The 19,297-nt window shown below is 65.7% G+C and overlaps 1 protein-coding gene and 5 non-coding genes across 8 annotated transcripts; 3 read left to right on the forward strand and 3 right to left on the reverse strand.

Moving 5' to 3' along the window:
* Positions 1-452: 452 nt before the first annotated feature.
* LOC134547849 (U1 spliceosomal RNA) lies at positions 453-616 on the forward strand. The gene has a single exon (XR_010079638.1). It is a non-coding gene; the product is annotated as a U1 spliceosomal RNA (small nuclear RNA).
* A 1,999-nt stretch (positions 617-2,615) lies between these two features.
* On the reverse strand, positions 2,616-2,779 carry LOC134547830 (U1 spliceosomal RNA). Its single transcript, XR_010079619.1, has one exon. It is a non-coding gene; the product is annotated as a U1 spliceosomal RNA (small nuclear RNA).
* A 1,901-nt stretch (positions 2,780-4,680) lies between these two features.
* On the forward strand, positions 4,681-4,844 carry LOC134547831 (U1 spliceosomal RNA). Its single transcript, XR_010079620.1, has one exon. It is a non-coding gene; the product is annotated as a U1 spliceosomal RNA (small nuclear RNA).
* A 1,471-nt stretch (positions 4,845-6,315) lies between these two features.
* Positions 6,316-6,479, reverse strand: LOC134547832 (U1 spliceosomal RNA). The gene has a single exon (XR_010079621.1). It is a non-coding gene; the product is annotated as a U1 spliceosomal RNA (small nuclear RNA).
* Positions 6,480-9,318: 2,839 nt separating this feature from the next.
* On the forward strand, positions 9,319-9,482 carry LOC134547833 (U1 spliceosomal RNA). The gene has a single exon (XR_010079622.1). It is a non-coding gene; the product is annotated as a U1 spliceosomal RNA (small nuclear RNA).
* Positions 9,483-9,902: 420 nt separating this feature from the next.
* On the reverse strand, positions 9,903-17,301 carry MAPRE3 (microtubule associated protein RP/EB family member 3). 3 transcript variants are annotated; one of them, XM_063422383.1, is made up of 8 exons: positions 17,170-17,301; positions 15,221-15,373; positions 12,636-12,763; positions 12,407-12,552; positions 12,104-12,260; positions 11,370-11,521; positions 10,943-11,095; positions 9,903-10,729 (listed from the first exon to the last, which is right to left on the reverse strand). In XM_063422383.1, the coding sequence occupies exons 2-8, from the start codon at positions 15,226-15,228 to the stop codon at positions 10,661-10,663; spliced, it is 813 nt and encodes a 270-aa protein (XP_063278453.1). In that variant the 5' UTR covers positions 15,229-15,373; positions 17,170-17,301; the 3' UTR covers positions 9,903-10,660. The 3 variants fall into 3 exon arrangements, with proteins under 3 accessions (XP_063278453.1, XP_063278435.1, XP_063278443.1); XM_063422365.1 differs by having other exon boundaries at positions 12,059-12,260; XM_063422373.1 differs by lacking the exon at positions 15,221-15,373 and having other exon boundaries at positions 12,059-12,260.
* Positions 17,302-19,297: the final 1,996 nt, after the last annotated feature.

Below are 19,297 nucleotides of genomic sequence, written 5' to 3' on the forward strand. Positions count from 1 at the left end.
GACCGAGCGGGCAGGGCCACGCCCCCAGGGGGCGGGATCAAAGCGAGCCCCGCCTCCCCGGAGCCCCGCCCACAGAGCGGCCTCTGGAACGCGGGAGGCGGGGCTTGCGTGTGAGCTGCGCCGATGACGCAACCGCAGGGGCGGGTCTAGACTCGGGGGCGTGTCTACAGCGCTCTCAGCACGGCCCACAGGACCGCCCCGACCTGACAGGGGCGGAGCCTTGCAAATCACAGGGGCGTGTCCATGCAAATGAGACAACCCGCGCTGCATGCCGGGACACGGCCCGCGCAAAGACGCCGCTGTCCCGCCGTGTCCGCGGGCGCTGCGCGGGCCGGGCCGTGCGGGCCGGGCCGCAGCGCGGGGCCGGGCGGGGCGGCGGGCGCGGTGTGGGTGGGCGTGTGTTGGTGAGGCGTGCGGCGGGCGGGGTGCGGGGCGGTGGTGGGGTGTCGGGCATACTTACCTGGCAGGGGAGACACCATGATCAGGCAGGTGGTTTTCCCAGGGCGAGGCTCATCCCTTGCACTCCGGGTGTGCTGACCCCTGCGATTTCCCCAAATGCGGGAAACTCGACTGCATAATTTGTGGTAGTGGGGGACTGCGTTCGCGCTCTCCCCTGGTCTGGTGGTTCAAAAGCAGATTAAAGAATCAAGACGTGACTGATGACGCTACGAACACGAGTAGTTGGACCGAAGATTTCACTGAACTCTCAATCGTGTTTTCGATATTGGGCTCGCGTAGATCGCCTGTGTGAAATACAAAGTTATATTTCGTGCCAGGGAAATGAGGAAAATCTGTGTAATTGTAGTTGAGGAACACAGCCATGGGACAGTTATAAAGATGAGTTCTGATAAACAACCGAGGAAAGCATGAAACGAAGTTTTTGAATAAATCTTTTGCTTGTAATTACCTATTATAAGTCTCAAGCTATTCTGTAATAAGTGTCTTTTAATTATAACTGTAGAAGCTTGCTTTGTATTAAAGAATTTTAAACTGTAGTTTTAGAATGTAAAAAAACTTTTTTAGATAAAAGAAGGAAGTGAGGAGGGGGCTCAGGCCTTCACAGAAGGTGGAAAAACCTCCTGGACACGAAGACAGTAGTTCAGCTCACTGATTTATGGTTCCTGGAGAAGGAAACTGGACATCACTACCCGACATTGATGGATCTGGGAATAGAGATGGGACCCCCACATCTGGAAGCCAGATCCCACCATCTGGGAAAACATATCCTGGATGTACATCCTGGAGTATTGAAATATCGAAATAGATCACAATGGTCTATAGAACTGTACAGGACAAAATATGAATTTATGACTGTTAAGTATTGAATTGTGACGTTAGAAATGGAAACTGCTGAGAAAGCTTATGAATATGTGAATATAGCAAATAAAATCCCATCAAGTCCAGCAATCAGTGTGCAGTCGGAAGGGAAATCCCCTACCACTGTACCCAGCGTGCTGTCTTTGCTCACACTTTACCATGTTAATTAATTAATTATTAAATTGAATTGCTGCTTGATATATTGGCCGTGTCAAGCGTCTCATTTCTAACACCTGCAGGCGCAGGATTCGGTGTCAGTCCGGGGCTCTCGGGGCGTTGTGGCTCTGCCCTCCCGGGCACGTCGCTGTCCTGTCGCTGTCGCTGTCGCTGTCCTGTCGCTGTCGCTGTCGCTGTCCTGTCGCTGTCGCTGCAGACGCAGCCTCGGACTCGGCCGGCTGTTCCCCAGACAGAGCCCAGAGAACGGGACGTGCATCTCCTCGCCACTGCCCCAGCGGGGTCCCGCTCTCCCCTCATCTTCTGGTTTAAAGACAGATATCGGCTGATGGGAAGCAACCCAGTTGTTCTCGGACCGTACTAAAATTGAGAAACGGGAGAGAGAGCGCAGCGTTCTCCTTGCTTTGAGCCGAGTGCAGCCGTTCCTGGCCCAGCACCGAGCACCGCTCTCGCCCACGATGGTGCCGGACTCGGCAGCGCCTGGCACCGGATCGGGACGGGGCAGTGACACAGGTGCAGCGGCCTGTGGCACCGCTAGAGGCGATCCCCAGGCGGCCCGGGAGCCTCTGAAAGGCTCGGGTGGCACAGAGGCTCAGCAGGAGCCGGGGTTCCCGGAGCAGCCGCTCCGAACGGGCGCTGCCGGTGGCCGGGACACACCGCCTGCAGCAATCGCCAGCGGGCCCCAAAGGGAGGGCGGCCGCGCCAGCAGCCAGGATGATCCCGGGCTGTCCCACGTCTGCAGGGACAGGGAAGCGCCCCGGTGAAACGGGACCCGCTGGGGCAGCGGCGAGGAGATGCAGGTCCCGCTCTCTGGGCTCTGTCTGAGGAGCAGCCGGCAGAGTCCGAGGCTGCGTCTGCAGCGACAGCGACAGGACAGCGACAGCGACAGGACAGCGACAGCGACAGGACAGCGACGTGCCCGGGAGGGCAGAGCCACAACGCCCCGAGAGAGCCCCGGACTGACACTGACACCGAATCCTGCGCCTGCAGGCGATCTAAGTGAACCCAACATTGAAAACGCGTCTGAGAATGCAGTGAGATCTTCGCTCCAGATACTGGTGCTAGAAGTGTAATTGATTCCTTCTTGATTTCTGTGACTCTAATCTGTCTTTAAACCACCAGACCAGGGGAGAGCGCGAACGCAGTCCCCCACTACCACAAATTATGCAGTCGAGTTTCCCGCATTTGGGGAAATCGCAGGGGTCAGCACACCCGGAGTGCAAGGGATGAGCCTCGCCCTGGGAAAACCACCTGCCTGATCATGGTGTCTCCCCTGCCAGGTAAGTATGCCCGACACCCCACCACCGCCCCGCACCCCGCCCGCCGCACGCCTCACCAACACACGCCCACCCACACCGCGCCCGCCGCCCCGCCCGGCCCCGCGCTGCGGCCCGGCCCGCACGGCCCGGCCCGCGCAGCGCCCGCGGACACGGCGGGACAGCGGCGTCTTTGCGCGGGCCGTGTCCCGGCATGCAGCGCGGGTTGTTCTCATTTGCATGGACACGCCCCCAGCCCCGGCAGTGCCGCTCCCGCCCCGGGCGCTCCCGCCGGCGGCGGCCGGAGCTGCGCGCTCGCCTCCCCGCCCGTCCGGCCCCTCCTTCCCGCCCGTGCCGGGACTGCGCGGTCTCTGTGCCCGCTGGAGCCGCGGGAGGGTCACCCGGGCGGCTCCAGCGCTGTCTCTCCTTCCCGGGCTCGTCCCGCGTTTGCCCGGTCCCTCCGAGCGCTGACGCCCCGGGTCGCTCCGTGTCCCGCCCCTGAGCTGTGGGGCTGCCAGGGCCGGTGCTGTGCTCGCCACCTCTCTGCTGAGGCGGGGCGATCTCAGCACCTTGCTCCCCCCGCGGGAGCGGCGGCACAGGGGTCTCTGGTGCCTGGCAGCTCAGGGTCCCTCATCACTGCATCCCGGCTCTCCCATTGCCCCTTCTTGCCTGCTTGGGGATGGGCTGTGCTACAGCTGAGCATCTCCAGTCAAAGCCCTTCCACCTCCTCTCCTCTTCCTCCCCGTCCCTTCCTGCCATTGGGATTGTTCCTCTGACCCATGTGCCCCATCCAAGCCTCATTTCCAGGCTCTCCTGTTCCAGTTTGTATCCAGGCTGTATCGGCCGAACCCTGATAGACACAAACACCAACAGTGACAAACCCGGGGAGACCTTGATGCCACCACAGTCTTGCACAGGGACCCTCCGGCCCACGAGCAGCCAGCGTGTCCCTGAGACCCCGGGGACCCTCCGGCCCACGAGCAGCCAGTGTGTCCCTGAGACCCCGGCCAGCAGCGGCACGAGGGGAGCCGGGGCGTTCTGTTGGCTTTGGGCGTGCCAGGCCCTGCGGGGTCACGGGAGGTGCTGGCTCTGGGGTGAAATGAACACCGGCGTTCAACGCCCCTCGCTTCCCCCTGGAGGGTGTGTGGGCATTTCCACGGCACCGAGTGCTCACGGGTGTCCCTTCCACGGCACCTGCACTCGCTGTGCTGCTGCCGGTGCCCGGCGCACAGCACCGGGGCTGCCGGGCTGAGAAGGGCTCTGGGCACGGACCCTGTCGGTGCCCTCCTGCCAGCCCGTGCTGGAGCCCAGGACGAGCCATCAGCCCCCAGCGAGGTCCTGGGTAGCCCCCGCAGCCCTGCCAGTCCCTGGGAACCCTGAGACCCTTTCTCGCAGCAGGATCAGCCGGCGGCGGAGCTGTCCGTGTCCCCGAGAGACACCGGATCACCGCCGGCCCCGGCCCCGGTGCTGCCCCGCGGGACCTCTCCCGTTGTGGCTCCGGTGGTGGCCCCGCTGTGCCGCTGCTGCGGCTCCGGCCCGGCCCCGCTGTGCTCTGACACCGAGCCCCGGGCAGCGCGACTGCACCGGGACCGGGACCGGGACCAGGACCGGCAGCCGGTTCCGGGCAGGAGGGGGCGGGGCCTGGAGCGGCGGGGCGGGGGCGGGGCCGTGGGAGCGCGCGGCAGAAGCGGCGATAGCGGGGGGGCGGGATAGTGGGCGTGTCCATGCAAATGAGACAACCCGCGCTGCATGCCGGGACACGGCCCGCGCAAAGACGCCGCTGTCCCGCCGTGTCCGCGGGCGCTGCGCGGGCCGGGCCGTGCGGGCCGGGCCGCAGCGCGGGGCCGGGCGGGGCGGCGGGCGCGGTGTGGGTGGGCGTGTGTTGGTGAGGCGTGCGGCGGGCGGGGTGCGGGGCGGTGGTGGGGTGTCGGGCATACTTACCTGGCAGGGGAGACACCATGATCAGGCAGGTGGTTTTCCCAGGGCGAGGCTCATCCCTTGCACTCCGGGTGTGCTGACCCCTGCGATTTCCCCAAATGCGGGAAACTCGACTGCATAATTTGTGGTAGTGGGGGACTGCGTTCGCGCTCTCCCCTGGTCTGGTGGTTTAAAGACAGATTAGAGTCACAGAAATCAAGAAGGAATTAATTACACTTCTAGCACCAGTGTCTGGAGCGAAGATTTCACTGCACTCTCAGTCGCGTTTTCGATGGTGGGTTCACTTAGATCGCCTGCAGGCGCAGGATTCGGTGTCAGTGTCAGTCCCGGGGCTCTCTCGGGGCGTTGTGGCTCTGCCCTCCCGGACACGTCGCTGTCCTGTCGCTGTCGCTGCAGACGCAACCTCGGACTCTGCCGGCTGCTCCCCAGACAGATCCCAGAGAGCGGGACCTGCATCTCCTCGCCGCTGCCCCAGCGGGTCCCGTTTCACCGGGGCGCTTCCCTGTCCCTGCAGACGTGGGACAGCCCGGGATCATCCTGGCTGCTGGCGCGGCCGCCCTCCCTCCGGGGCCCGCTGGCGATTGCTGCAGGCGGTGTGTCCCGGCCACCGGCAGCGCCCGTTCGGAGCGGCTGCTCCGGGAACCCCGGCTCCTGCTGAGCCTCTGTGCCACCCGAGCCTTTCAGAGGCTCCCGGGCCGCCTGGGGATCGCCTCTAGCGGTGCCACAGGCCGCTGCACCTGTGTCACTGCCCCGTCCCGATCCGGTGCCAGGCGCTGCCGAGTCCATCATGGGCGAGCGGTTCTCGGTGCAGCGCTCGGCCAGGAACGGCTCCGCTCGGGTCGAACTGATTTATTAAAATATGAATATCAATCTAATATCAATATTCAACTGTGACGGACAAAACACTCTCTAACAGTTAAAGTTAGAAAGTGTATGTTCATTGCGACGCCGGGCAGCGCGTGGGATCGCTCCCTAATGCGCACTGCAAAGATCGCAGGTAATTACAAAGCCTTTTATTTACAAAAATGTTGAATATACAAAATACAAATGCATATTCATACCCCTGTGACTTCCTCTTGTCCGCTTCGAATGCTAATTGACACAAAGGCGATTAAGCATGGGGAGTTTGTTCTCTGAAATGGGTCGGGGGTCCTTTTGTGAGGAGTGGTCACCAAAAGGAGGAAGTAAAACGAGCTCTCCTCATTCTAAACTTTCAGCCTTTTCAGTGCAGATGTGATTGATGGCTGGTAGAACTCCCTGTTTCCTGTTTTCCAGGACTATTTCAGTGGGTTTCTGGAAACAGGAGGTCTGGTGGTGTATTGATTAGTTTCTCTGTTTGCCAAGCAATGAGTTATTAAATCCGGGGTAGCTTATCTTAAATCCGTTTTCTTTTAACTATCCTCTAACTTTTAACTGATTAACGGATTTCACCGAAGTTTATCTATTCATTTCAGCTAAATCAGCAACATCTATTATAAACTGTAACCTTAGCTTTTCTCAAAGCTTCAAAATTAGCGTATCAGAACTGGGGAGAACCCTGCGCGCTCTCTCTTGACTATCGACTCTAATGTAGTCCGAGAACAACACGGCTCAGTTACTTCTGCAAGTATCTGTCTTTGAACCGCTAAACCAGGGGAGAGCGCGAACGCAGTCCCCCACTACCACAAATTATGCAGTCGAGTTTCCCGCATTTGGGGAAATCGCAGGGGTCAGCACACCCGGAGTGCAAGGGATGAGCCTCGCCCTGGGAAAACCACCTGCCTGATCATGGTGTCTCCCCTGCCAGGTAAGTATGCCCGACACCCCACCACCGCCCCGCACCCCGCCCGCCGCACGCCTCACCAACACACGCCCACCCACACCGCGCCCGCCGCCCCGCCCGGCCCCGCGCTGCGGCCCGGCCCGCACGGCCCGGCCCGCGCAGCGCCCGCGGACACGGCGGGACAGCGGCGTCTGTGCGCGGGCCGTGTCCCGGCATGCAGCGCGGGTTGTCTCATTTGCATGGACACGCCCACTCTCCCGCCCCGGCCCCGCCCGCTCCGCTCCGCTCCCGCCGCTCCCGGTCCCGCCCGGCCGGGCCCCGCCGGGAGCCCCGTGTGCCGCGGCCGCCGCTGCCCCCAGCCCGCGGCTCTTGGCTCCGTCCGGGCCGGGTTCTGCTCCGAGGCCGTGGCGGTGGCTCGGTGCTCACCGTGTCCCGCCGCCGGAATTGCCTTTCCCTGGAGCTGCCCGGTCCTGCCGGTGACCCCCCGGTGCCTCCCGCCCAGACCGTCCCTTCCTCTCGGCCTTCTCCTTCCCCTAAGAGAAAAGATCAGCGGGAGCACGGACTCCGCGGGGTAATGGGTCAGTCACAAGTGTCTGTCTGCAGTACGGATGAACGACTGAAAAGAACTGCAAAGTTTCATTCAAATCCCCAGAAATCATTTCCCCCTCTGAGCTGGGTTTTCCCTCTCCCAAGCAAGGTCGAGGTGACGCTGTTCACCCTGGGGTGCGAGAGGAGACTCTTCCACAGCCAGCACCGCAGAGCCCGCGCTGCTCTCCGGGACCGAGGCAGTGATGGGGAGGATGCTCATGAATATAAAACCACAGGAGTTTAGAAGCAGCTGTTGGTGGTTTTGTAGAACCAGAGAAACAGCCTGTGCTGAGAACACACAGAGGATCAGCTATGAAGTTTGGTTGTCAGGCAGTTACCGAGTAGAAGTCACACAGGTAAGATGTATAATGATGAAACTCAGCAAAGCAGGACCTGGGTATTTGTCAAAAATCGATAAAGCAGAACTCTGTGGCTTGAATCCAGCAAAATCAAGCTCCTGATCTTTGGCAAAAGCAAAGTGCCCTGAAAAACAGCCAAAGCTCCACTGCCCAGAAGTGAAGATCAGCCTGAGGAAGACATCGGCCTTCCCCCCAAGACCCCAGCTCACCCCACCAGGAGGTGTGAGAGCTGATTAGAACAGGAGGGAGAGAAGGCAGGGAATGGGCGGGTGGGGAGGTGTGGGTCTGTGGGATCCACGTGCATTTAAACCTGGACCTGGTCTTGACAGATACACAAGGTTTGGAGGAGATATCCCCCCGTGTGTCCCAGCTACAGATAAAACACTCCTGCTTTACAATTCCTAATTTTGAACTCCTTATTCCGTGCTTCAGCGGGAAGGGGTCGGGATTTGGGACAAGCCCTGAACATCGGCGTTCCGGGCGCTGAGCTCCCGTAACTCTTGCCCCAGCCTGGCCCGATGATTTCGGCTTCTTCTCTGGGGGGATTAGAGTGGCAAATTCCAATTGGCAACAACCCAAACTCTAAAAAAGAGCCCATTAACATTTCCAGTCCTCCTTGGGCCTCTCATTTTTTCGGGATTGGTCTTTTCTTACCCGTTGGACTCTCGGGTTCAGTTCAGCTCTCAGTGGACTCACGTTTCTCTCTTGCCCCAGGATTCCCAAAGCCCAAACCGGTGCAGTGAGTGCACCTAAAACTTCACCAGGCGAGTCCTCTTCTTCACCCAGCTTTCCCTGGCTGAATGGGCAGAGCTGCATTTTCCATGCATTTTCTAGAGGAATATGCAAAGTGGACAGCATCCTTTGGAAAAGTTAATTGTGCATTTAACGTGCACAGCAACCCCTGCCCGAGCAATGGCAGAGGGCACTTGGCAGTGGAGAAAGCCACGGGGTCATTTTGCACTCCCAAGGGTTGTCTGGGGGATTTCCTGCCCCTGGGGGCTTTCCTGCCCTGGAGGATTTCCTCCCATTGCAGCAACAACAATGACCTTTGACTCAAAGGCCCCTTACAGCCAGAAACTATGGAACAAGATACTGCAATATCCACTAGAAAACCACTGTTCCATTCCCTGGCTTAACTGGCACCCAAGGATTGGCCAGGGAAATAGGAGATGCCTCCGGTGCCCTTCAGTCGAGTCCAATTTCTTCCTCTTCTGATTTTTCCCTCTGTCCCTGCTCAGCCCCTCGTGCCTGCAATCCACACCCTGATTCCTTTGGAGGGCCGTCAATCCCAGCTCACGACCTTGTCCCTGAGACACACCTTGTCCTCTGCCTCTTCGCTGCCCCTCACAACAGATACGGTCATTTCTTTTGGCTCTTCTCTCCTCCTTCTTCCCATCGTTACAGGCATCCCTCGGGAAATACCCATCCTTGTCTTTTTGGGAGTGTCTTCCCTCTGCCCGGCACGGAGCGGCGACGAGCGCGGTGTAAAGAGCCCGGCGATCCCTGCCCCGCCCGTGTCCTGGTTCGTTCGGGTCCCGGTCCGTTCAGGGTCCCGGTCCGTTCAGGGTCCCGGTCCGTTCGGGTCCCGGTCCGTTCGGAGGCTCCGCCGCGCCGCCAGGGGGCGCTGCCCGAGGCCGGGGCGGGGGAGAGGGCGTGGCTATGCAAATGAGCCCGGGAGGTGAGAGCGGTGCCGCGCGCCGTAAGGGGCGTGTCCATGCAAATGAGAACAACCCGCGCTGCATGCCGGGACACGGCCCGCGCACAGACGCCGCTGTCCCGCCGTGTCCGCGGGCGCTGCGCGGGCCGGGCCGTGCGGGCCGGGCCGCAGCGCGGGGCCGGGCGGGGCGGCGGGCGCGGTGTGGGTGGGCGTGTGTTGGTGAGGCGTGCGGCGGGCGGGGTGCGGGGCGGTGGGGGGCTGTCGGGCATACTTACCTGGCAGGGGAGACACCATGATCAGGCAGGTGGTTTTCCCAGGGCGAGGCTCATCCCTTGCACTCCGGGTGTGCTGACCCCTGCGATTTCCCCAAATGCGGGAAACTCGACTGCATAATTTGTGGTAGTGGGGGACTGCGTTCGCGCTCTCCCCTGGTCTTCTGGTCAAAAATAGAATAAGTTCTAGCAGTAACTTCAATGAATGACATCTCAGTGAAAAGCCTTCTACATGTCCAAATGTGTTACGATTTCTGCTGCCCCCGAGGATCCGGCCCGGATCGAAGCAGGAGCAGGTGTCGGGGCTGCTCCGGGCTGTTACAGCCCTCATTAACCCCTGAAGGAACTGGTTACAGCCCTCATTAACCCCTGAAGGAACTGGTTACAGCCCTCATTAACCCCTGAAGGAACTGCTGACGCAGCTTCTCGACCCGGCCCTCATCACACGCTGTGGTCCCAGAGTCTCCACTGGGGTCGGCTCCAGCTCCCCCCTCCTGCCAGGGTCTGTCAGCACAGAGGAACCCCCAGGCCAGGACGCGAGTCCGAGACCTCGCGGTGACCCCCAGCACGGGCAGGACGCAGTGTTACCACACGAGTTTATTTAAATAAAACCGAACACAGATGCAGCGTTGCGACCGGAGTGATGGACCAGACAAGCAATGCGACAGGGACATGGCAGCCAGGGCGGGCGAGGCTGCGAGCCCTTGCGGTGACCCACCCCAGCCCCGGCTCTGGGGGGGCCACGGGCGAGAGGAGAGGGCCCACTGCCATTCCACGCCGTGGCGAGCACAGGCTCCCTCTCCGGGACCCCCGTGGCTGCAGGTACCCCCCACTGCCATGGCCTGACCGGGCTGGGGCTTCCTTTTCCCCTTTCCAGGAACCTGAACCAACATCTCCCTCCTGTGCTCTGTGGCTGCCAGGCCGGCACTCACTCTGCCATGGGGCTCCTGGGGCCCTGAGGGTCCCGGCAAGGTGAGGAGTACACGGCACCCCGGGCCAGCCCCGAGGGCTTGGTGCACCTTCTCACCCTCACCGTGGGCAGGCAGGGCCCCAGGGCGGAGGTGGCACTCGCTCACACCAGGGGGACAACAGAAATAAATACGGGGAGGGGGTGGCGCGGGCAGGCCTCAGCGTGGGGCCGGAGCCCGTGCGCAGCCCCGGCCCCCGGCGCAGCCGCGCTCCTCGCCCAGGGGATGTCGGCTGGTTATGGAGATGGCGGGCTCCCCCTGGAGCTGCCGGAGACCACGACGGCTGTGACAGTGCAGGGCGAGGCGCGGGCTCGGACCTCGAATGTCTATGGTGGGGGGCGGCGCGGGGGGCGCGGGCGCGGGCCGGGGCTAGTACTCGTCCTGGTCCTCTGGCGGCTGCTCCTCCAGCTCGTCGTCCTCTGGTGGGGCAAAGCCCTCCTGCGGGAAACACGGCAGCCGTCGGCACAGGCGTGGCACAGGTGGGCACAGCAACCTCCACCTGGCGTGGCGAGAGGGCTTTGGCAAAGCCCAGCCCCCTCCCAGCACCCCGTGGAATGAACAAGGCCGAGAGCAGCTCGGGGGAGGCAGATCAGTCCCTCCCCTCCCAGAAAGCAGGGCAGGGACACGGGCTCCGAGGTGACCCGCCCTCACCTCCGTGGCATAGAGGACGCTGATGATGCCGCTGATGATGGGGCTGTTCTCGTTCTCGTGCTCCTGGCAGATGAGCTCAATGTCCCGCAGTTTGCTGAAGTAGAAATCCCGCTCCTTCTCCAGCCCGTCCACTGTCAGCTTCAGGTCCATCAGCTGTGGGGGACGGAAACAGCCACAACCTTCAGCCCCCCCAGTCCCACAGTGCGCTCCAGCCCCCGGCAGGGAGCCCCTGCCTGGCTGGAGCCCTCAGTGGCCCCCAGCCCTGCCGTGCCCTTGTCCCCTGGCAGGGAGCCCCTGCCCGGCTGGAGCCCTCAGTGGCCCCCAGCCCTGCCGTGCCCTTGTCCCCTGGCAGGGAGCCCCTGCCCGGCTGGAGCCCTCAGTGGCCCCCAGCCCTGCCATGTCCCCATCCCTGGCAGGGAGCCCCTACCTGCTGGTTGAGCTCCAGGATCTGCGCGTCAGCCTCGGTGCCGCCGTTGCGGGTGGCGGGCGAGTTTTTCCGTAGGATGCCGCTGGGCACGTTGCCGAGGCGGGCTGGGTTCGGGGTGTTCTTGGGGCCCGTGGGGGAGGTCCTCTGGGGGACTTGACAGCACACGGGGACCAAAGGGTTAATGCCGGCTGGGGGTCTGCCAGCAGGGACCCCCTGCATTGTGTGGGGGGCAGTGGTGGGCAGCAAGGGCAGGCAGATACTGTGTGCACAGCCACGGCTCCAGGCTCTCCCGACTTCCACCTCCCCCCTGCCTCAGTTTCCCCTGGCAAATCTTGCCCCCAGCCCTCCAAGAGTGCTCGTGGCTTGTCTGGGGTTCGGCATGGGATCTGAGGAGGCCCCAGACCCAGGGCCAGCACAGGGAGCCCCCAGCGCCCACGGGAGCTGCAGGGTGGTGGCACGGCACGGGGGATGTCAGCCAGGGGGCCTGGGGTGACAAACAGGCAGACCGAGACAGCCAAGATGCCTGCTCCTCCACGGTGTCGGTGTCCCTGCACACCCGCCCGTTCCCCGGTGGCAGGCAGGCAGGCAGCAGAGCGGGGCGCAGGCAGGGGTCGGGGGGCGCCTGGCCGTGGCCAGCACGGGGTGCAGAGGGCGGGGGGCAGCGCTCGCCGGGGGGCCCCGGACATTACCTGCAGTGCCAATGGGTTTCTTGGGTTTGTTGTAGATGTGATCACCTGGGTTAGGGGGGGGCGCGACGTCCTGGCCCTGCCGCGCCAGCAGCGGGTTGTACTCCTTCCCGTCGTAGTTGGCGTCAAAGAACTTCTTGAACCACTGGATGAACTCAAAATTGTCCTGGAACTTGCCCTTCACCAGCCGCTCCACCGCGATGATCTGGGGGCACACGGAGGGGCTGGGGGCGCCGCGTGGCCCCCAGCACAGCGGGGACGCTGGCACGGTGGGGACGCTGGCACACAACAGCAGGGACCCCAGCGGGGCAGCCTCCCACAGGGCGGCCCCCGCTGTCCCCATGGACCTACTTTGTCCACTCCCATCTTCTTGAAGGCGGCCTGCAGCACCTTGAAGTTGTGGATGTACTCGTGCTCCAGCTTGGCCTGGAACTTCACCTTCCGCAGGTGCACGCAGCCGGGGAACAGCATGTCCATGAACTGGCAATAGGCAGCGCCTGCGCCGGGCCCACGGCACGTCAGGGGGGCTGGGGCACCCCGACAACCCCCCCACGTCCCCTACACCGCCCCCCAGGCCCACCTGAGCAGAGCTGCTCGATCTTGGTGTAGTTGAGCTGCAGGGAGTCGTTGACCCAGGCCAGCATGTCATGGCGGCTCAGGTTCTCGCTGGTCACCGATGTCGAGTACACATTGACGGCCATGCCCCAGCTGCTAAGAGACAGGGGTCACACCAGCACCCCGGGGACTCCCACCCCGCAGGGGCACTGGGACCCGGGGTGCCCATCCCACCCAGCCTCCAACACCAGGGGCACTGGGACCCGGGGTGCCCATCCCACCCAGCCTCCGACACCAGGGGCACTGGGACCTGGGTCATCCATCCCACCCAGATTCCAACACCAGGGGCACTGGGATCCAGGGTGCCCATCCCACCCAGATTCCAACACCAGGGGCACTGGGACCCGGGTCATCCATCCCACCCACACTCTGGCTCTGGGGCACAGGGACCCAGGGTGCCCATCCCAGCTGTGCTCCTACACCCAGGGACAGCAGGGCCAGGCTGCCATGGTGCAGCCTGTGGGACCCCCCACTCCAGCTGCACCCCCAAGGCGTGGCAGGGAGGCTTGAGAGCCCCCAGAAGCCCCAGTGTGGCCCACCCAGCCAGGGGGACCCCTGCCCTGAACAGGGGCACCGAGGGGAGCCAGGTCTGGGGTATTGCTGGGAGTGAGATGTGGATTCAGGGCAGGATGTGACTCATGGGGAAGGGGTCCCAGGACGCAGGCAGTGCTGGGGGGATGCAGGCACTGCCGGGGGCACTGCCCCTGCGCAGCAGGGCTGCTGCCCTTGTGAGCCCATGGGGCTCCCGGGGGCTGCTGCCCGTAAGCAGCTTAGGGCCCCCCTCTCCGGCCCCTGGTGCTGCCTAATCTGCCGGGGCCGGGATCGGGAGAGGGGTCCATTAGAGCAGGGCTTAGAGGGGCAACATCTGCCAGGAGGCGGTGGCCTGTGCCCAGATGGCTGAGGGCTCCAGGACCCCCCGGCTGCAGCCCCTGCACGGCAGAGCACAGGGAGCCCCAGCGTAGAGTGGGGGGCACCAAGCCCCGCTCTCACTGTCCTGCTCGAAATGCTTCAGTGCAGCGACCGACGAGCGGCCCTGCTGCCCCTCCCGGGAGCGGGGGTCCCGCTGACCCCGCGCCCCCCCGCGGCAGCGGCGGCAGCGGCGGCGTTAATCCGCTTCCCTCCTCGGCGAGGGGGGCTGCGGGCCCGGGCCAGCTGCCAGGCGGGGGCAGGGGGGGCTGCAGCTCCCCTAGCCCCCCTCCCGTGCCACAGCCCGGGGGGACGAGGGGGGGACACTACCAGCGCACATCTGTGCCCTGGGGGTGCAGTGCTGGGGGCCTGCGGGGCGCTGCCAACCCGGGGTGCTGTCCCCCCCCGGGCCCGTTTGGGGGGCAAAAGGTCCCGGTGGCCGCAGTTCCCCCGCTCCCGGGTCCAGCACCGCTGTGACTCAGCACCGGCGATGTCTCACGGCCGCTTGAACCCCACCGGCAGCTGAGCCGGCGCGTCCCCTGCCGCGGCCGGAGCCCCGGGACCCCCGGCCCACCCCGCCGCGTTACCGCACGCAGCCGCGGGGGGGGGGGTCGGTATTTTTAGCCACCACCGCAGCAGCTGGAACCGCGGCCCCCGCGCCGCCGCCGCCCCCGGCACGGCGAGATGCGCACCGGGCCGCACCCGCCACCGGCGAGAGCCAAAGCCCGTCCCGCGCCCGTTTCGTGGCATGGAGGCTCCGGGGTGAGGGCAGGGGTCCCCGCCGGGCTCTCCCCACCTTCCCCCTCCCCTGGCTCCGGCAGCGGAGCTGAGTCATGCGCGGCGCTGAGCCAGAGCCACGCGCACTGCGGTGCCGCGGCTGCCGGGCACCGCCGCGCCGGGCACGGGGCTGCGGCGGGGGCGGCAGCGCGGCCACCGGGCACCGGGCACGGCCGGGAGCAGCTGGCACCCCCCGCATCGCCGGCCCCTCCCCAATTAACCGGGGCAGCTGCCGGCAGAGCGGGGCATGAGCCCACCGCGAGCCGTGCCCTGGCTGAGCGGGGGATGCCCGGTGGACCCGGAGCGGCCGCCCTGGGGGGGCCGGGGCGGGGACCCCCAGACTCCCCGCCGGGATGAACCGGGGTGTCACCGCGCCGGCCGGACCGCGACTCCCGCACACGCCGGCACACGTGAGAGCCCGGGGGCGAACCCTGACACGTGGGGAGCACCCCGATCCACGCGGAGAACCCCGACGCGGGAGAGAACCCTGATCCCGCCGGGAGCACCTTGACCTACCGGGAGAATCCTGACCCCGCCAGGCACCGGCGTGCCCCGATGGCGGAGCGGGGACGCCGCCCGGGGCGCGCGGTGCCACCCGCTCCGTCCCCACCCTCCCAAGCCCCCGGCGCAGCGCCGAGCACGCCCCGGTGTAATGACAGGGCAGCCAGGGCCTGCGGCACCCTCCGACCCACTGCCGCCCCGACGCCGGGGGATGGACGCGCCCAGGGCCGGGAGCCTCCGGCCCAGCCGGTTTGCCGCCGGCTCTTGCCAAAAAAGCTAATGAAAATAAGAATTCGGCCCAGATTCCCGGCAGGCCGTGAGGAGAGGGGTTGTTGCCGGGCGCCCGGCCAGGCGAGGGACGCTTACCGCTGCATTTTAATTGTCCGGGCAGGAGCTGCTAATCACGGCCCGACGGCGACCGAAGCCCCGGGCGTGCGTCCGTGCCCGTCCCGCGGCGCTGCCGGGGCGCACGCAGAGGTCGTCCGGGCCCGGTCCCACGCCGCAGCCCCCCCGGCCGCTCTGCCCAAACAAACGGGAGCAGAGTGAGGCCGTGAGGTGCCAGCGCGGCGGCCGAGGGCGGCACCGACGGCGGGCACCGGGGGCCGAGCAGCGCGCCGGTGCCGGCCCAGCAGCACCGCGGTGCCGGTGCGAACTGGGCTGCTGCGACTGGCGGGTTCTATTTTGGGAGCCGTCCCGGTGGCTTCTCAAGTGACAAACACGCGAGGGGGGTGGCAGACAGCCCGGCGGGGGCCGAGCGCCGCGCGGAGCCGCCGCGGGGCTGCCGAGGATGTGGCAGCGGGCACGGCGGCCCCGGTGCTACCAGCGAGGGCCGCTCGCCCACGTCCCCCCCAGGTGCCCCCCAGAGCCACATCCCCCCCTCGAGCAGAGCATCCCCTGCCACAGCCCGCGCTGTGCTGGGCGCGGGCGGGTCTGCCGGGGGCGGGCAGCGCCCGGCCTCGCACCGGCTCCATCCCCAGCTCCGTACCGGCTCCGGCCCCAGCACCCTTCCCTGCGTCCCGGTGGCGGTGCCCGTCCCGGTCCGCGGCGAGGCTGCCCGGCCGTTCACGCACCGGGAGCTGGCGGCTCCCGGCGGCGATGCTCGGGGCGCAGAGCGAGTGCCCGAGCGCACAAATCCCCCCGCCCCGCTCGGCTCCCGCTAACCTAAATAACTCGGTACGGCGGCGGGAGCATGTGCAGAGCGGAGCCCTCCCCCCCGCTCCTGAAATATTAATGCCGCGGGATGAGCCGGGCTGGGAGCGCCGCGGCGGGTGCGGGACACGCTCGCATCCCCGGCCGGGACAACGCGCCCGTGACGGCGCAGGGCTGTCCCCAGAGTGTCCCCGCACGCGCCATGGGGACACCGTAAGCGCTCACGCCATCCCCGGGACCCCGGGGTGTCAGCGGGGCCGGCTCTGCGTGCCCGACCGCGGTGGGAAGGCCCGCTCGGGAACATCCCCGGCAGGAGACGGGACTGGATATCCCGGGAACGGCGGGGGAGCGCCGGGAAGGGCCCCGGGCCCGTCCCGACACGCACGCGCCGGTGACACCGACACCCTACCGGTGACACTGCCGTACCGGTGCCACCGTGCCGCCATGAGCCCGAGCACCGAGAGCGCGTCGCGCTCGGTGTGTCACGGTGACAGCCACCTGCCGCTCCGGACCGCTCCGGCGGCATCCCGGGAGCATCACCCACAGCGGCTCCCGCGGGACGGACCGGCGGCCCCGGCAGCGCCCGAGCGGCGGCGGCCCGGCTCCCGCAGGATCCCCCGACACCGGAGGTCTCCGGGTGGTGCCCGGTCCCCGACCATGGCCGGTACCGGCGGCGCTGCCCTGGCCGGTGCCGCGCGGTGCCGGAGCCCAGACTACAGCTCCCGGCGTGCCGTACCGGTGCCGTGCCACGCTCCGTACCGGGAGCGCTCCGTGCCATGCCCGCGGTCCCGCGGGAGCCGCAGCCGGGACGCGGGAGCGGCGGCCGCTGAGTCAGGCCGTGCCCGCCGCCCCGGCCCCGCGGGACCGCTCGGCCCCGCCGCTCAGCCCAGACCCGTTCGCGGCCCGGCTTCAACAGCTCCATCCCCGGCGCCAGCGGGCGAACCGGGCCCGCTCTCCCCGGACGCTCCATCCCCGGAGGCCCTCGCCCCTCTGGCCTCACTTCTCCAGCCCCGTTCCGGGCCCGGCCCCGCCAGTCCATCCCCGCAGGCCCCGCGGCCCCCCCGGCCGGTCCTGCCGGGCGGCGGCGGCCGGTGCGGGGATGCGGGCGATGTCGGCAGCGCCGCCCGCTCCCTGCCTTGCCCCCTGCGCGGTGCCGCCGCACTCACCGCTCGGCCGCGGCCGCCGCCGCTGCACTGCCCCCTCTCCGCTGCTCCGGGACCGGGACCGGGACCGGGCCGGAACCGCACGGACCGACCGCGCCTGCGCCACCCCCCCCGCGGGCGGTGCCAACTGCTCCGCCCCGCCCCCGCTGCCATGGCAACGGACGTAACCACGCCCCTCATGGGAGCAGAAATGGGTTGGCCACGCCCATTCAACACGACAAAGGGCTGACCACGCCCCCTCTGCTGCCATGGCAACGCGCCTGGCCACGCCCCCTCCCGCCTGACAACAGACATGGCCGAGCCCCTCTGTCGCCATGGCAACGGGCCCGACCGGCGCCCCCTGGTGGCGGACAGCGGCTTCTGCACCCCCAGACCCCTCCGAGATACCCCTGAAATACCCCCAGACCCCTCAGAAACACCCCTAAAACACCCCCAGACCCCTCAGAAACACCCCTAAAACACCCCCAGAGATACCCCTGAAACACCCCCAGACTCCTCAGAGATATCCCCTAAAACACCCCCAGAGATACCCCTGAAACACCCCCAGACCCCTCAGAGATACCCCTGAAATACCCCCAGACCCCTCAGAAACACCCCTAAAACACCCCCAGAGCCCTCAGAAACACCCCTAAAACACCCCCAGACCCAAATCCCTCAGAGATACCCTCTAAAAACCCCAGACCCCTCAGAGATACCCCCTAAACACCCCCAGACCCCTCAGAGACACCCCTGAAACACCTCCAGACCCAAATCCCTCAGAGATACCCCTGAAACAGCCCCAGACCCCTCAGAGATACCCCCTAAACACCCCCAGACCCCTCAGAGACACCCCTGAAACACCCCTAGACCCCTCTAGGATTCCCTCTAAACACCCCGAGACCCCTCTTGGACCGCCCTAAACACCCTCAGACCCCTCGGGGATCCTCCTAAACACCCCCGGCACCACCCCCCAGACCCCTCAGCGACCCTCCCCAGGACTGCTCTGTCACCCTTCAAGACTCTTCCTGGGACCTCCACCCAGAGCCCCCAAGACCCCTCTGAGAACCCCGAGGCTCCCCCGGGACCTCTCTGGGATGCTCCCAGGGACCCTCCCGAGATCCCCTCGATACCACTGCGAGCTCTCTCTCAGAGCCCCCCGACCCCAAATTATCCTGGGATATGTGGGGCCACCTGTGGCTCCCCTGGGACCCCCAGAGCCCTGGTGAACACCTACGAGACCCCAGAGCCTGGTCACGACCCCCGTGTCCCCCCACATCCCCTGCACCCACCTGTGTTTGTTTGAGCAGACGTGTCCACGCGGTGACAGCCCCGGCCGTGACCCCCCTCGCCTCACCACGTCCCCAACGGGTCCCATGTGTGTTCCCATGCACCCACACGTGTCCCATGTGTGCTCCCATGTCCCCAACGTGTCCCATGTGTGTTCCCACATCCCCAGCGAGTCCCATTTGTGTTCCCATGTCCCCAGCGTGTCCCATGTGTGTTCCCACATCCCCAGCGAGTCCCATTTGTGTTCCCATGTCCCCAACGCGTCCCATGTGTGTTCCCACATCCCCAGCGAGTCCCATTTGTGTTCCCATGTCCCCAGCGTGTCCCATGTGTGTTCCCATGTCCCCAACGTTTCCCATTTGTGTTCCCATGTCCCCACACGTGTCCCCAAACCTTCATGCATGTCCCACGTCCCCTCGTGTTCCCACGTCTCCATGCGTGTCCCTGCTGTGTCCCCGTGTCAGGGCTGTGGCAGGGGGGTCCCCAACCCCGACCCTCTCCCCCCAGCCCCCCCAGCCCCCAGAGAGGCGCGGGCCAGGCGCTGTGAACGGTCTTTAATGAGCAAACAACGGACGGCATGTTCCTAAATCGGCCCTGCAGGACCGCCCGGGGGACACGGGACCCCCGCCAGCGGCCCAGCGGCCCCCAAACACCTACAGGGACCTACAGGGGAGGGCACAGGGGACACGGGGCGAGGAGGGGCCGGGGCTGGGGCACCCCCGAGAGCACCACGGGGAGAGGGGCTCCTGGGCAGGACCACACACACATGGACCCCCACGGGGGCAGTGCTGGGCACCCGGCAGGTGAGCAGGGTCCTGGCAGGTGAGAGGTGACCCAGCAGGTGAGCAGGGTCCTGGCAGGTGAG

Source organism: Prinia subflava, chromosome 2, assembly GCF_021018805.1.
Source record: "Prinia subflava isolate CZ2003 ecotype Zambia chromosome 2, Cam_Psub_1.2, whole genome shotgun sequence".
NCBI classification, from domain to species: Eukaryota; Metazoa; Chordata; class Aves; order Passeriformes; family Cisticolidae; genus Prinia; species Prinia subflava.

Bases quoted from the DNA above. Each gene is read 5' to 3' on its own strand.
- MAPRE3 (XM_063422365.1), bottom strand. The intron at 12,261-12,406 runs GTAGGTCCATGG...GTGTGCCCCCAG, and splicing joins AGAAGATGGGAGTGGACAAA to ATCATCGCGGTGGAGCGGCT. The intron at 11,096-11,369 runs GTAGGGGCTCCC...CGTCCCCCACAG, and splicing joins TCCTGGAGCTCAACCAGCAG to CTGATGGACCTGAAGCTGAC.